Here is a 13,197-nt window from a genome sequence, read left to right as displayed (position 1 = left end):
GCCACTTGAGTTGGCTTATATTACAGTAGCTCGTCTGACCTTTGAATGATTCAACTGTGAATTATTGTTTTATTTGCTCAGATTAACAAATTTGGCAAAAAGCATAGTTTTCAGGGTTTAAAATCTGTCTACTTGCTATAAACCCATTTTAACTAATAAAATAAAAATTAAAAAGCTCTCCGTAACATTGAAAATGAAAGCTGTATGTTTAATTTTGTTTTCCTTGTTCATGCTAGGGATGTCCTGGGAGTCTTGGCTATCCGGGGGTCAAAGGTGATAAGGTATGGTAGTCAGTGATTAGTGTTTACTAATGAGAAATGGACTAGCTCATTTAATATGACAAAGTGCTTTGATCACTGAAGTTCATGGAAAGTTCACATGCCTGTGGTAATGGCGACTGACCCCTCATGTCCTTTTATGACCTTTTTCACATCAGACGGCATCTCTCATATGTTAACTCTCCAAACTGAATCCAAATGCCAACATAAAAGCTTGCACAGTCAGAGTTCATGTAAATCTGGCCACAGATAAATAGCTGTGAATTTTTTTCAACTTCACAAATAGTAAAAATGTGTATATTTACAGTGTTTGCAAGGCATTCTGTTTGCCTTTTCCTACTTCTCCATCTTCACAATGTTCTGCAATTTATTCAGCTTGGACTATTAAACAAACAAATACTTTTTAGATGTGATAGCTGTTTTGATTTTTATAAACTTTATACTACAACAATTAACATTAAATCTAAATATCTCCTTCAATCTCCCATTCATTGTTCATAAATGTAATGTTCAAAATCCAACGGACAGAGACAGATGTCACTGTAATATTTACATTCTGAATTGTGGTTGGTCTTTTTTCCTGAATTTATTTGCATTCATTGCATACATTTTAGAAGCTGTGATATGTTGATTTTCATTCACTGCTGAAAGAAAAATTCTTGAGTGTTATGATGGCAAATTTTAAAGGCCCTGATATACTTCCGGAGAACTTCTTATTCGTTCTTCGTTCAGGAGTAAAAATAAGTTCTTAACAGCCTAGCAACGGTTTACTAGCAACGGCGAACATTCAGACACCCGCCACACCACTGTGGGAGGCATTTAGAAGTATATTTATATATGAAGTCGCTACATTTAAAACCATAAAAATGAGTTATCAATGACTTTGTCTCATTCTATGAGGAGTCATGGCCAGTAAAAGAAGTAATACTGTATACCGGGGTCGGCAACCTTTTTGATGTGGAGTGCCATTTTTAAATTTTCCTGGTCAGTGGCTGTGTCAACGCAGAGGGGTAATCACTAGCACGCAAGCAACAGCGAGAGAAGAGCAGGCTATTTTATATGGAGTTTTTCGCACCTGAATTCCAGTCTACATCTTGATGTAATCCTTCTGCATGATCACGCAGCATAATGATAGGCTTACTTTAGGCAGATGTGTGAATGGCTTTTGCTGCAGATGGCACATGAGTGAATGGGCACTTTAGAGTATTTGATTCCTTTTGTAGACTAATTAAACAGAAAAAAATCCCATGACATGGTCTTGGAAAATGTCTCTACATGAACGATCGTACAGATGTAGGTAAATTTGCACCAGCTCGCTAATAACTCTGCATGCCGGTGTGTTCATGTTGACTGAACAACATAAACAAGATTAGCTGTCGGTGTCAAGGTAGGTGGAGCTTCAGGTCACACCTACCGATGATGTGGACCAATGGCAGCAAGAAGGTGTTTAGCAGTCTGTAAGAAGTTTTCCTAAATATCCGTCACGGCAAGCTGTTACAAACCACCGAAACGAATGCAAAAACTGCTTCTTTTTGGCCAGATTTTGTTCTAAATTATATCACACCCGTTCGATCTTTGATTTCATATGAAGTATATTGGGGCCTTAAGGCGGCGCTGATTTCACATTTTTTTATTTATGCTGAACCAAAGGCTTAAATCTAATTTCACCCACTGTAAAATTTCAACATGGTATTTCTCTCAGCAAATGCAAATCTAGATACAGTATAACTTGATAGTCAGAAGTCATGTAATAATTTATGATTCATGTAGTGATATCTAAAATATTCTGATCTATTGTGTACAGTATTGTTTTACAACATGTGTCGGTTGTCTGCTTATGTTATGCAGATGTGTTTTGGAATTCTGTTTTTCTTCCCAACTGTTGAGCTTTCATCAGTTTATTATTTGCTTAATATTGTAAGCGTATGTTTGTGCATGCAGTGGAATAGGACTGATTTGTTTCTGAGAGGTTTATCTTTGATGTAGCCCTCCTGTTATTATGATATTTCTAGGGTTCCATTGGGCCAAAGGGCCATCCAGGTCGCCGAGGATTTCCAGGACACCCTGGGCCACCAGGACTGCCCACCCTCTACCTGTGGAGAAACACACCAGAGGAATGGGCTGCTTTTCAGGTGAGTTTTCTCGTTAGTGTTTTGGTTTTCCTTTGAGGAATATTCCATAGCGCATTTTCATCCACCTAGAAACTAGTCCCACCTCAAAACAAATGTATGCTTTTAAACCCTCCAAGCCACTTGCTTGCTAGCCTTTTACTGTAGAACCATATCCTAACCAGACGCGAAGCGATAAAGGCAACAAGCTTACATGAAAAGAGTTCTTGTCCAAAACATCTGTGACCATGCTGGGTAAACACTGTGAAGTTTCATGGGTCCAAAATCCCGCTTCTCATAACTGTTTATTACAATGTTATATGTGTATATATCAAACATCTACTGATTGGCTGTGTTTGTGTAATGTCATGCAGCAGTTTTGCATTCAATATGGACAGACAAATGGCTTGTCGGTGGAAATTTGTACGGTGTAATTGTATAACTGTAAGCACATTTTTTTCATTTGTTTTTACAAATTGAGGGACAAGTTAAAAAGACTTTTCGTGGTAATCAACAGCATGCCACAAATGCTGTCAAGCTTATAAATTGGATTTAATCCAGAATAATCCTTGAACATCCTTGTCACTCTTCTCCACTTATTTTTAATTTTTTATTGTTTTCCTGCCCATCAAATGCTTTGTGTCTGTCTGTGGCCTCTATCCTTTATCCCTTTAAAGTCGCTGTCGTAGCACAGCTGTATCTTGTGTAAAAGCTCCGAGGAGCAGCACAGCAATGATTGAGTAAAGATGCCCTCAGAGAAAGAAAGAGAGAGGAAGGAATTCTCTTTTGTTGCCGTAATGGGGTATTTGTTTCCTACAGCCTTTGAACTGCCCCGCACTGTACATCCAAACACTCTTTAGCAATCCAGCTGAGGAAAAAAGATTTTTCAATGTGACTTTTGAATTGTATGAAGTCAGATGTTGTTTCTAATAATGAAGGTGGAGGATATTGCCTTTGCTCAATCCCAGAACAAGGTCACCTCAATCCAATCAATCAGTCTCGCTCCCTCATGTCAGTTTTCAGCCCTGCATCTCTGAGTGGATCTTTTCTATGATAACCAAACCCCTGTCGAGCGTGCTCTAATTGAAAGCAGCCCTTGACCTCCTAGCTCAGGATCTGTGTCCTGTGTGCAAGATGGCTTTTGTCTCCTTTGAAATGACTACTCATTGTAATGAAGAAAAAAGCAATCAAAAGTAGAACTGCTCTGTAGCTTTAGAAACAAACAGCTGTGATATTGATAATGTGATACACATGGATAGTCATGTGATGGTTCAGTTGTATAATTGTGTAATTTTTCTGTCCCACACTCAATCTCTTTTTTCTTACCTCCTCCACAGGAAACTTCGTTCTTCCAGCTTCTCAGTGCAGGCTGGCCTGTAAGTATACAGCACATCTTATGTTGTTATGAGAGTGTGTACAGTTTCTTTAGATATGGAATATCCCTGACTCTGTTCTGTTTCCTGTGAGCTTGTAGAGAGCACAGGGTCTGCCAGGGCCGGAAGGAGAGATGGGGAAACCTGGGCCACAGGTGAAGCAGATTATGTCTATGTAACACCCGGTTTAATTAGACTTTGAGGTGTCACCTGTGTTACATACCTTAAAAATTTCTGAGCTCAGGTAACAACACCTGGGCTGCTAAGTCATGATCTTTCTCTATATTTACCTCCTCTTCCACTAGGGGCCACCTGGGGAACCTGGTGATTGGGGACACCCAGGACGTATGGGAGACATGGTAATGTCCTGTGTCTCAGTCTCTCTCATTGTCTGTCAACTATGTTTTTGGTACAGTATGAAATGGGATGGAGAGCATTGGCAAGAATGTCATTTGTTGACTGCTTCTCATAAATCAGACATAAATGAAAAATTGACAGAATTCCATAAAGTTGACATGCAATCCATGCAGATATCTAATTACTTTCCTAAGGGGATATTTAATCCAAAAATGAAAATTCTGTCATTTACTCACCATCATATTGTTCCAAACCTGTTTGACTTTCTTTCTTCTGTGGAACCCAAAAATAAATGTTAGGCAGAATGTTAGCCTCAGTCACCATTCACTTTCATTGTGTGGAAGAAAGATGCAATAAAAGTGAATGGGGATTGAGCCTAGATTCTGCCCAACATCTCCGAGTGTGTTCCATGCATGAAAGTCATATGGGTTTGGAACACATGAAAGTGAGTAAATGATGACATAATTTAAATTTTTGGGTGAACTATCACTTTAATAAATGTTCCTGGTGTTATTGTGCCTGATTCATCAGTGCTTGTTAGTACAAAGAGAGCAATAAAATGTTCATTTTTGTAATCTTTCATCAAAATATAATAACTTGCTCCACCTCTTAAATATTATAAAATGCCTACTTTGTACAAATTGAAACAATTTCTTAGGATAAAATCAAGTCCCAAGTTATATTTTGTTTTGTAATTGAATACACTGCTTTACTCTAAAATATTTCACATTATCAAATTAAAATGAGTTGTGAATGTCATTTCATGTTGACTGTGATGAGAAAATTGGACTTTCTACCAAATTATTCCTCTTCAAAGCACTTGTACTTTTAAATACACACCAATATTTGCTGTTTTTCTGTTTGATTTTTTTTTGTCAGTCAGGATATCATGTCATCTCAAATTAAAGGGCAATTAATTAGAAGCTGCCTTTTTATTTAATTGCTTGGGAGAGTGAAAAGTTAATAGACACCCTGCCTAGCCTGCCATTGCTGAGATTTAACCACAGATGTAAACAAAAGCCCTTGAATCTGCATTCCACTTTGTGGTTTGTGCAATTTAATCTGACAGTGACAAGTTGCATCTGTGTTTTCCAAAGACATCACATGAATCGCTGTTCAATGTTCATTTTCCCTGAGGGTGTGTTTTCTCTTGAGTGCGTTTATGGTGCATGCAAACTTTTTTTTTTTTTTTTTTTTTTGGGTCTGTCTGTTTGTGTTTAATGTTACATATCTTGGCTAATATGGTTATATTATGATGGTCCATGCCAAGATTGACTTTGAATGACTGTAAATGAATGAGCTGTGCACATCAGTTTTGACACTTATGAGCATACAGTACTTCAATTTCTGGGTTCAGTATCTTCTATGAGAAATTATGTAATGACCAATCATAGTCATCTATCTATTTATGAGAAATTACATAATGACCAATCATAGGCATCTATCTGTCCGTCCATCTGTCTGTGATGGAAGCATCTCTCCCCACATCAGTTAAATACACTTGCTTTCTCTACTCGTGTTGAACATACCTTTGGTCTTCTTCTTTCATTTCAGCTGCATAAGCACATTATATTTGTTTCTCCAAAAGCCTGCTGCAAACGCAAAAGAGGGATGTCTTTATTTCATATAATTTTAAATTATCTGCAGCAACAAGCAAACATTGCTTTAGTTATATAAACATATGTTGTACTATTTCATATAATGCTGCAATGCCTCTTACTTTAATTTCAGATTTTTTTTTTATCTGTGCTTTTGTGTAGGGTGACCCTGGCCCAAAAGGTGTGGTGGGCAGAGCAGGAGTCCATGGAAAGGATGGAGAGAATGGGCTGGATGGACCTCAGGGCCCTCCAGGGATTCCAGGACCAAAGGTCAATCCATTTTCAACATATTTGCATAATTGTTTTATACATGCTATACAAGACACCTGTGACTTGTGACTCTGTGGTCCAGTCTGCTTCATTTTGACAGAGATAGGCAATTCATCACAGTGTCTTGGCCTGAAAGTATTTTATTGTGTCATGTTTCTTGATGCTTTGGGTATGTTAACATTTTTACTCTGGAAATACAGGGTCCTCTGGGCTATAAAGGAGAATCAGGCTCACCTGGAGAGAAGGGAGAGGAGGTATGATAGTAATGGGTAGTTGTAGGTTCAAACCCCACAATGGAAACTTTCACTATCATAAACTATAACCATAATACCCCTGAGCACGACACACAAGCTATGTTCTGAGTAGAATACCAGCTTATAACTTACTGTGTATGCTGCACAATATACACCGAATATTACTATTTAATAATGGTGAAACAGTAGGCATTATGCAACAATTAAAGTTTCAAACAGTATTATGCTACACAGTCATGACCTGATTACGTATGTTTAATTATGTGAGTGGCGTCCACTTATCATTTGTGAAATAAAACCTATTGTGTACTATGAAATTTGCTTTGGCACAAAGTGTCCACTGAAAGACTAATAAGTAATTAGTTACTTAGTGAAACTTGGAAGTGAAAGGGCAGACTGAGAAACTGTTTGTTTATCTGAGGACTTACACTGTTCTCATGGCAGGGCCTTATTGGAGCAGAGGGTCCATGTGGAGATATGGGAAACACCGGGGAGAAAGTAAGCCATGATTAAACAGTCATTAAATGCAACACCCTGTGTTTATAGGGTGCATTGTTTGAGATAATTCAGCTATCGCCATCTAGCGGTCAGGCAAGGAACTTAAACATGTGGACTTGATTTACAATTTTACGCATGTATATCATCTCCATTTGCATCATGCTTGGAAACCTGCTTAATAATTGTGAGTGATTATGAAATTATGTAACCTGCGGTTCATATTTACAGGGTTCTAAAGGAGCACCTGGCCCTCCTGGTCCTGTCGGCCCTCCTGTACGTCTTACAGTTACATCTAGCTATAATCACACCATTGATAGAAGCAGTGAGCGATCAGAATAAATAATGACACTTCATAATTACATCTGGCTTTATATGTGCTTTAAATGTACATAGTTATTTTTATAATTTATCATGACAATAACAACCTAAAATTCTTTTTCAGCAACTTGTCTGATTTATTTTATTTTTCTTCAGGGACCACATGGCATCAGTGGGATTGAGGGCACTGAAGGGCCTCCAGGGCCAGATGTAAGTGAAACTATAATACTTAATAACTATAATGCACTATATACTCAACATTTATTATGGGCAAATGTGTACATAGTTACTTAGCATATATGATTAAAGGACTTTATCTGTTATTGTTAATGTTTACAGGGGGATGATGGGATGGATGGACCACCAGGTCCTCCAGGTGCTCCAGTAAGTAAAACAGAATGTAAAAAATTAGAAAATGAAGCTCTGTGTGGTTTGGAATGTAACTTGAGAGCCTGGTCAAGCAAATCTAGCATTCACTCTACAGTTTAAGCTTGCTGTGTCAATGACTTTCTTTGAATTTTACTTTTAAGTATGATTTGTTCATTATGTCTGATGTGTATTAAATATTTGCAGGGAGCTCCTGGTTGGACTGGTGTGGTTGGTGTCCAGGGCCCTAACGGGTCTCGTGTGAGTGTTAAGATTGTCTCTTTGTGCTGTCCAAGTTCTTTAAAGCATCAGTCTGTCATCACTCTAGACAATCCACTCAGATGGTTCATGACATACAAACAGTTTCTGCGTTAATTTTCAGGGGGAGTATGGACCTGCAGGAGGTGTTGGCCTTCCAGGGCCACAGGTGTGTTATTTGGGGCACCTCAAAGTTACTTATTTAAAACATGTTACTCTTGATTGTAATGTTACTAATTTGAAAAGGAAATCTGATATTATGGTGTGAATTCAAAAAGTAATACAGTATGTTACTCATTACTTCCACAAAGTATTATGATTACATAACATGTTTTACTTGAAACATGTTACCCCCAACACAGACTTCTATAAAACCTATACTATGTCATTATTAGGGTCCTCAGGGATTGGAGGGACAGATTGGACCTCCAGGGCCCAGGGGCCCACAGGTGAGTGTCTTCTTAATTAATAGAGCCTATTGTAAACAACTCAGGCTGGAGGTTGGGTTAGAATCCATTATGCAGAAGAGTTTAATAAACAAATCCAAATCAGAAGGCTCAAACGTGGTCAGTATAACAGGCAGTGGTAGATAACAGGCAAACAATCCAATCAGGCAAACAAGACAGAAAGGGTAATCCAGGAACATAAATCCAATAAACATGCAGAAGATCATAACATGAGGCAAAACGAGAATACACTGGATAAACGCTCAGTAAGGCAGGTGAACTGGCAATACTTCCCAATGTGCATATGAAAGCACATGGCTTTTAAACCTACAAACAGTAAGTAACTGTAGAAGGAACGGAGTAGAATCAATATTCGGGAGAGGGCTCCCTCTGTTGGTGGGATGAGTGAGTCTCTGGTTGTGGCCTTACAGAATCCCCCCCTCTACGAACACCTCCCAGTGTTCTTCTCCTAGGGCGTCCCCTTGGTCTAGGTGCTGGGTGATTGGGGTGCGTTAGATGGAACTCGTGGGTCATTGAGGGGTCTTAGATGTCTCTTGCGGCTACCCACGATCTCTCCTCTGGGTAGGGTTGCACCGGCTGTGCGCAAGTTCTCACATAAATTAGGATGTAAAGTTCACACTAAGGGCTTAGTAACTACTAGTTAGTTTGTAACTAAGTCAGTGCTTAATTTGGTTGCACCACCTGTTCTTAAGGCAAGACTTATCTAGTAGGTCATAAGCTCTCCGTAAAGTAATGCGTAGTCACATATTATGACGTTTACCTGTACTTATCCAATGAGCAGCCTTCAAATTTATACACAGAAGTGTTAAAAAGCCGTGAACTTCAATTTTATCTTGTTACGGTTGATGTTCATCCCTTGTTTGCTCATGTAACTGTCAGCTGTAATAAATTATATCCCCATTAAAATATGATACGCAATAAAAGTAGATTTGATAAATAGGATATTTGCCCTATCTAAAATAAATGAGGGGTGATAAATAAATACTAATACAACAGGCTGGAAAAACAGACATTTATTAATTTTAATGTCCTATATATATTTTGAATGTGTTGAAACTTGACACCGGGTGACAACTGCACCGTTAGAACGGTTTCATGCTGAAGAGCCGCTTAAAAGTACGTTTTTTTTTTTCTCTCACTCTTGTAAATGTCAACATCATAATGTATGTCAAAATGATTGATGCCTGTCATGCAAAACATGAGCTCATTGATGTCATAAAATATTAGTCTGCTTTTTTATTCCATCTGTTATGCCTGGTCGGAGGCTTCCGTAAATATTTAGTTTATGTGTAGGGTTACGTCCTACCGAAGTTTAATGGTGCAACGCTCAAATATTTAGTAGTGCGTAAATTGTGACTTAGTGCCCATCTACGCCACAACTAGGCTACGTTTGAACTTACTGGTGCAACCAGCCCCTGGTCCGTATCCCTCCCAGTCCACCAAATATTGCATCTGGCCCCCTCTCCTTGAGTCTAGGATTTCTCTGACCAGGTATGCTGGAGCTCCATCAATCTCCAAAGGCGGTGGAGGTTCCATTTCCGTGGTTTCAGGGCCAGATGCAGGGTGGACTGGTTTTAACAATGACACATGAAAGGAAGGAGAGATGCGGTAGTTAGCAGGAAGCTCCAGCTTGTAAGTCACAGGATTAATTGGTCTCAGGATACAAAATGGACCTACGTACCTGGGGCTGAGCTTCCTGCAGGGTAGCCGCAGTCAAAGATCCCTTGAAGACAACCAGACCCTCTGACCTGGTTGGTAGTTGTGGTGGTGATGTCTCCTACGGTTGGCTTGAATTCGTTGAGCCCGGATGGCACGCTGGAGCCTGACATGAGCGCTGTCCCACACCCTCTCACTTCTCCTGACCCAGTCGTCCACTGCTGGTACCGTTGAGGGTTCACCTGACCAAGGGAACATGGGTGGTTGGCAGCCCAGAACACACTGGAAGGGAGTGAGTCCTGTGGAGGAATGATTGAGGGAATTCTGGGCATACTCGGCCCATGAAAGAAAATCGCTCCATTTTTCCTGTTCACGGCTGCAGTACGATCTGAGATAGCGAACGATCTCCTGATTGAGTCTCTCCACCTGTCCATTAGCCTGTGGGTGGTAGCCTGAGGTGAGACACGTTAATGTCTAGCTGTTTGCAGAATGCCTGCCATACTCTGACAGTGGTGGCTTGGCGGTTAAGGCTCTGGGTTACTGACCAGAAGGTTGGGGGTCCAAGCCCCAACACCGCCATGATGCCACTGTTGGGCCCTTGAGCAAGGCCCTTAACCCAATCTGCTCCAGGGGCGCTGTATCATGGCTGACCCTGTGCTCTGACCCCAGCTTAGCTGGGATATATGAAAACTACTGCATTTCATTGGCTCTGTACCTGTACTCTGCACAAAGACAATAAAGTTGAATCTTAAAAAAAAAAAAGAAAGTAAACTTGACCCGGTCTGACACAATGTCTTCTTTTATTCCGTAAAAACAAGGCATTGGCGGTTTTCATGGCTGTAGGGAGACCTTTAAGACTTTGAAAATCTAAAAACTGTTAGAACTAGGGAGATCCATGACAAATCCACAGATAGATGGGACCAGGGTCTCTGAGGAATGGGGAGTGGTTCAAGTAGTCCATGTCCCATCGGATGGGGGGCGATAACGACTGAAGGTGGTAGAATTGAGTAGGGTCATACCTCCTGGAGAGGGCGTCTGCTTTGCTGTTTTTGCTGCCGGGTCAATACGTGACTGTGAACTGAAATCTTGTGAAGAATAATGACCATCGTGCTTGTCTTGGGTTCGGACGTGTCGCACTCTTAATGTATTCTAAATTCTTATTACCTAGAATAAATTCTTATTCTAAATTCGTATTACCTGGAATGGGTGAGCCACCCCCTCCAGCCAGGGGTCTACACTCTTCTAATGCTGCTTTGATGGAGAGAAGCTCCTTGTTGCCCACATCATAGTTCCGCTCTGCAGTGGTTAGCTTTCTAGAAAAGAAAGCACATGGATACATGCTGCCCGGTGTGCCGTGTCTGTGAGAGAACAGCTCCTATGGTCAGGGTTTTTGTGAATAGGGGCTGTGGTGAACTTGGTCTTGAGCATTTTGAACGCTGTTTGTGTGGAGTCAGTCCATTGTAACTTCTTGGGTTTACCTTTCAGGAGGTAAGTCAATGGGGCTGCGCTGATACTATAGTTATTAATGAACCGTCTGTAGAACCTTTGTAGTTCTTTGATAGTCGTGGGATGTGGCCATTCTTTTACTGCCTTGATCTTTGACATATCCATCTCCACCCCTTGATGACTGATATTGTATCCTAGGAAAGTAGTACTGGTGGTATGAAACTCACATTTCTCAGCTTTAACATACAATTGGTTCTCTTGCAGTCGAGTTAGTACTGTCTTCACATGTTGAATGTGCTGTGCTCTGGTTTGTGAGTAAATAAGGATGTCGTCTATGTAGGCGATGACGCACTGGTTTAGGAGGTCACAGAAAATTTAGTTTATGAATAACTGGAATACAGCTGGTGAGTTGGCAAGGCCATATGGCATGACCTGATATTCATAGTACCCCCTTGTGGTGAGAGGCCGTTTTCCACTCATCTCCTTCTTTGATTCGGATGAGGTTGTATGCGCTTTGGAGGTCTAATTTGGTAAATTCGAACCTCACGCAGTTGTTCCAGGGCAGAAGGAACTAATGGCAGTGGATATCTATACTTGATCATCACTGAATTGAGGCCGCGGAAGTCAATGCAGGGTCTGAGGCCGCCATACTTTTTCTCCACAAAGAAGAATCCTGCTGCAGCAGGGGACGTGGAAGGGCATATGAAGCCTGAAGTTAATGCCTCCTCAAACATAATTTTCCATATCCTGAGTCTCAGGAAGTGATAGTGGGTACACCTTGCTTTTAGAAGGAGCTGCATTGGGCAGGAGTGCAATGGCGCAATCCCAAGGAAGTTGGGTTGCTTTGGTTTTGTTAAAAACCTCAGCAAACTCTGCATATTCCTCCTGGAATCTTGGTTTAAACTAGAACTTCTGGGCTTTCTATGCTGGTGGAGAGACATGGCAGAGTGATTTCAGACTGAAAGCAGTTTTGCTGACAATAACTTGACCACTTGATGAGTTCACCTTGTGCTCAGGATATGTTGGGATTATGTACAGTTAACCATGGGTGGCCCAGGATGATTTGGTTCTTTGGGGAGGATATTACATAATGAAATCTTTTCAGTTTGGAATAGAACAATTTGTATAGTCAGAGGTATGGTTTGTTGTGTGATGCCCGTTCCTATAGGTTCATTGTCGACGGCTGTTATGTTGATTGATGGTGTGCATGGTAAGGTAAGTATATTGAGTTCAGTGATGAGTTCATGATGGATCAGATTTACAGCTGTCCTGGAATCCACTAACGACGAAACATAGTTAGGACTTCAATTAAAATCAGTTGTTAGTGGTAGTTTGAAGCTTTGCATAAATGGTAATGGAGAAATCCCCTTGATCACTTCTTTGCTGGAAGTCTTGGTTTTATTGGGGCATGCAGCACATTGGTGACCTGATTGTCCGCAGTAGAAACACAGCCTTTTGCACCGACGTTGTGGCGTTCTTCTGATGACACCCTGGTATATCCTATTTGCATGGATTCTGGTAGTTCTGGAGTTGAATGACTGACTGATGCGATTGGTGGTTAAGAGGCTTGAGACATTTTCGATCGGGGACTATTTTGAATTAAATTATCCATCTCGACAACCATGTTGATATATTGAGATAGGGTAGTAGTTTCATCTCTGCATGCAATTTCCGCTTGTAAATTGTGATTAAGCCCCTCACAGAAGACCGATTTCAAAGCAATATCATTCCATCCGCTTTGAACGGCTAGTGTACGGAATTGAACAGCGTATTTGGCAGCTGATTTTTTTCCCTGGCGTAAGTGTAACAGTTGTACTGAAACATCCTGTCCCCCCGCTGGATATTCAAACACTTCTTTAATCTGTTTCGAGAAATAATCTAACAAGGTCTGTACCTGATTGTCCGTGTCCCAGACAGCCAATGCCCATTCCAGTGCTTTTCCAGTGAGTA

At 40.6% G+C, this 13,197-nt stretch overlaps 1 protein-coding gene across 1 annotated transcript in view; it reads left to right on the top strand.

Moving 5' to 3' along the window:
- Window positions 1–13,197, top strand: part of LOC127428597 (collagen alpha-1(I) chain-like) — a 64,279-nt gene that overhangs the window by 28,836 nt on the left and 22,246 nt on the right. The window contains exons 5-18 of the mRNA XM_051677033.1: window positions 237–281; window positions 2,291–2,410; window positions 3,724–3,762; window positions 3,861–3,914; window positions 4,065–4,118; window positions 5,877–5,984; window positions 6,185–6,238; window positions 6,683–6,736; window positions 6,965–7,009; window positions 7,211–7,264; window positions 7,394–7,438; window positions 7,628–7,681; window positions 7,803–7,847; window positions 8,074–8,127. Coding sequence (XP_051532993.1) covers window positions 237–281; window positions 2,291–2,410; window positions 3,724–3,762; window positions 3,861–3,914; window positions 4,065–4,118; window positions 5,877–5,984; window positions 6,185–6,238; window positions 6,683–6,736; window positions 6,965–7,009; window positions 7,211–7,264; window positions 7,394–7,438; window positions 7,628–7,681; window positions 7,803–7,847; window positions 8,074–8,127 — 825 coding nt within the window. The remainder of the gene's footprint in view (window positions 1–236; window positions 282–2,290; window positions 2,411–3,723; window positions 3,763–3,860; window positions 3,915–4,064; window positions 4,119–5,876; window positions 5,985–6,184; window positions 6,239–6,682; window positions 6,737–6,964; window positions 7,010–7,210; window positions 7,265–7,393; window positions 7,439–7,627; window positions 7,682–7,802; window positions 7,848–8,073; window positions 8,128–13,197) is intronic.

This window comes from Myxocyprinus asiaticus, chromosome 38 (assembly GCF_019703515.2).
Source record: "Myxocyprinus asiaticus isolate MX2 ecotype Aquarium Trade chromosome 38, UBuf_Myxa_2, whole genome shotgun sequence".
NCBI classification, from domain to species: Eukaryota; Metazoa; Chordata; class Actinopteri; order Cypriniformes; family Catostomidae; genus Myxocyprinus; species Myxocyprinus asiaticus.
The sequence above is the reverse complement of the archived record's forward strand: the minus strand, read 5'-3'. Positions and strand labels throughout refer to the sequence as shown.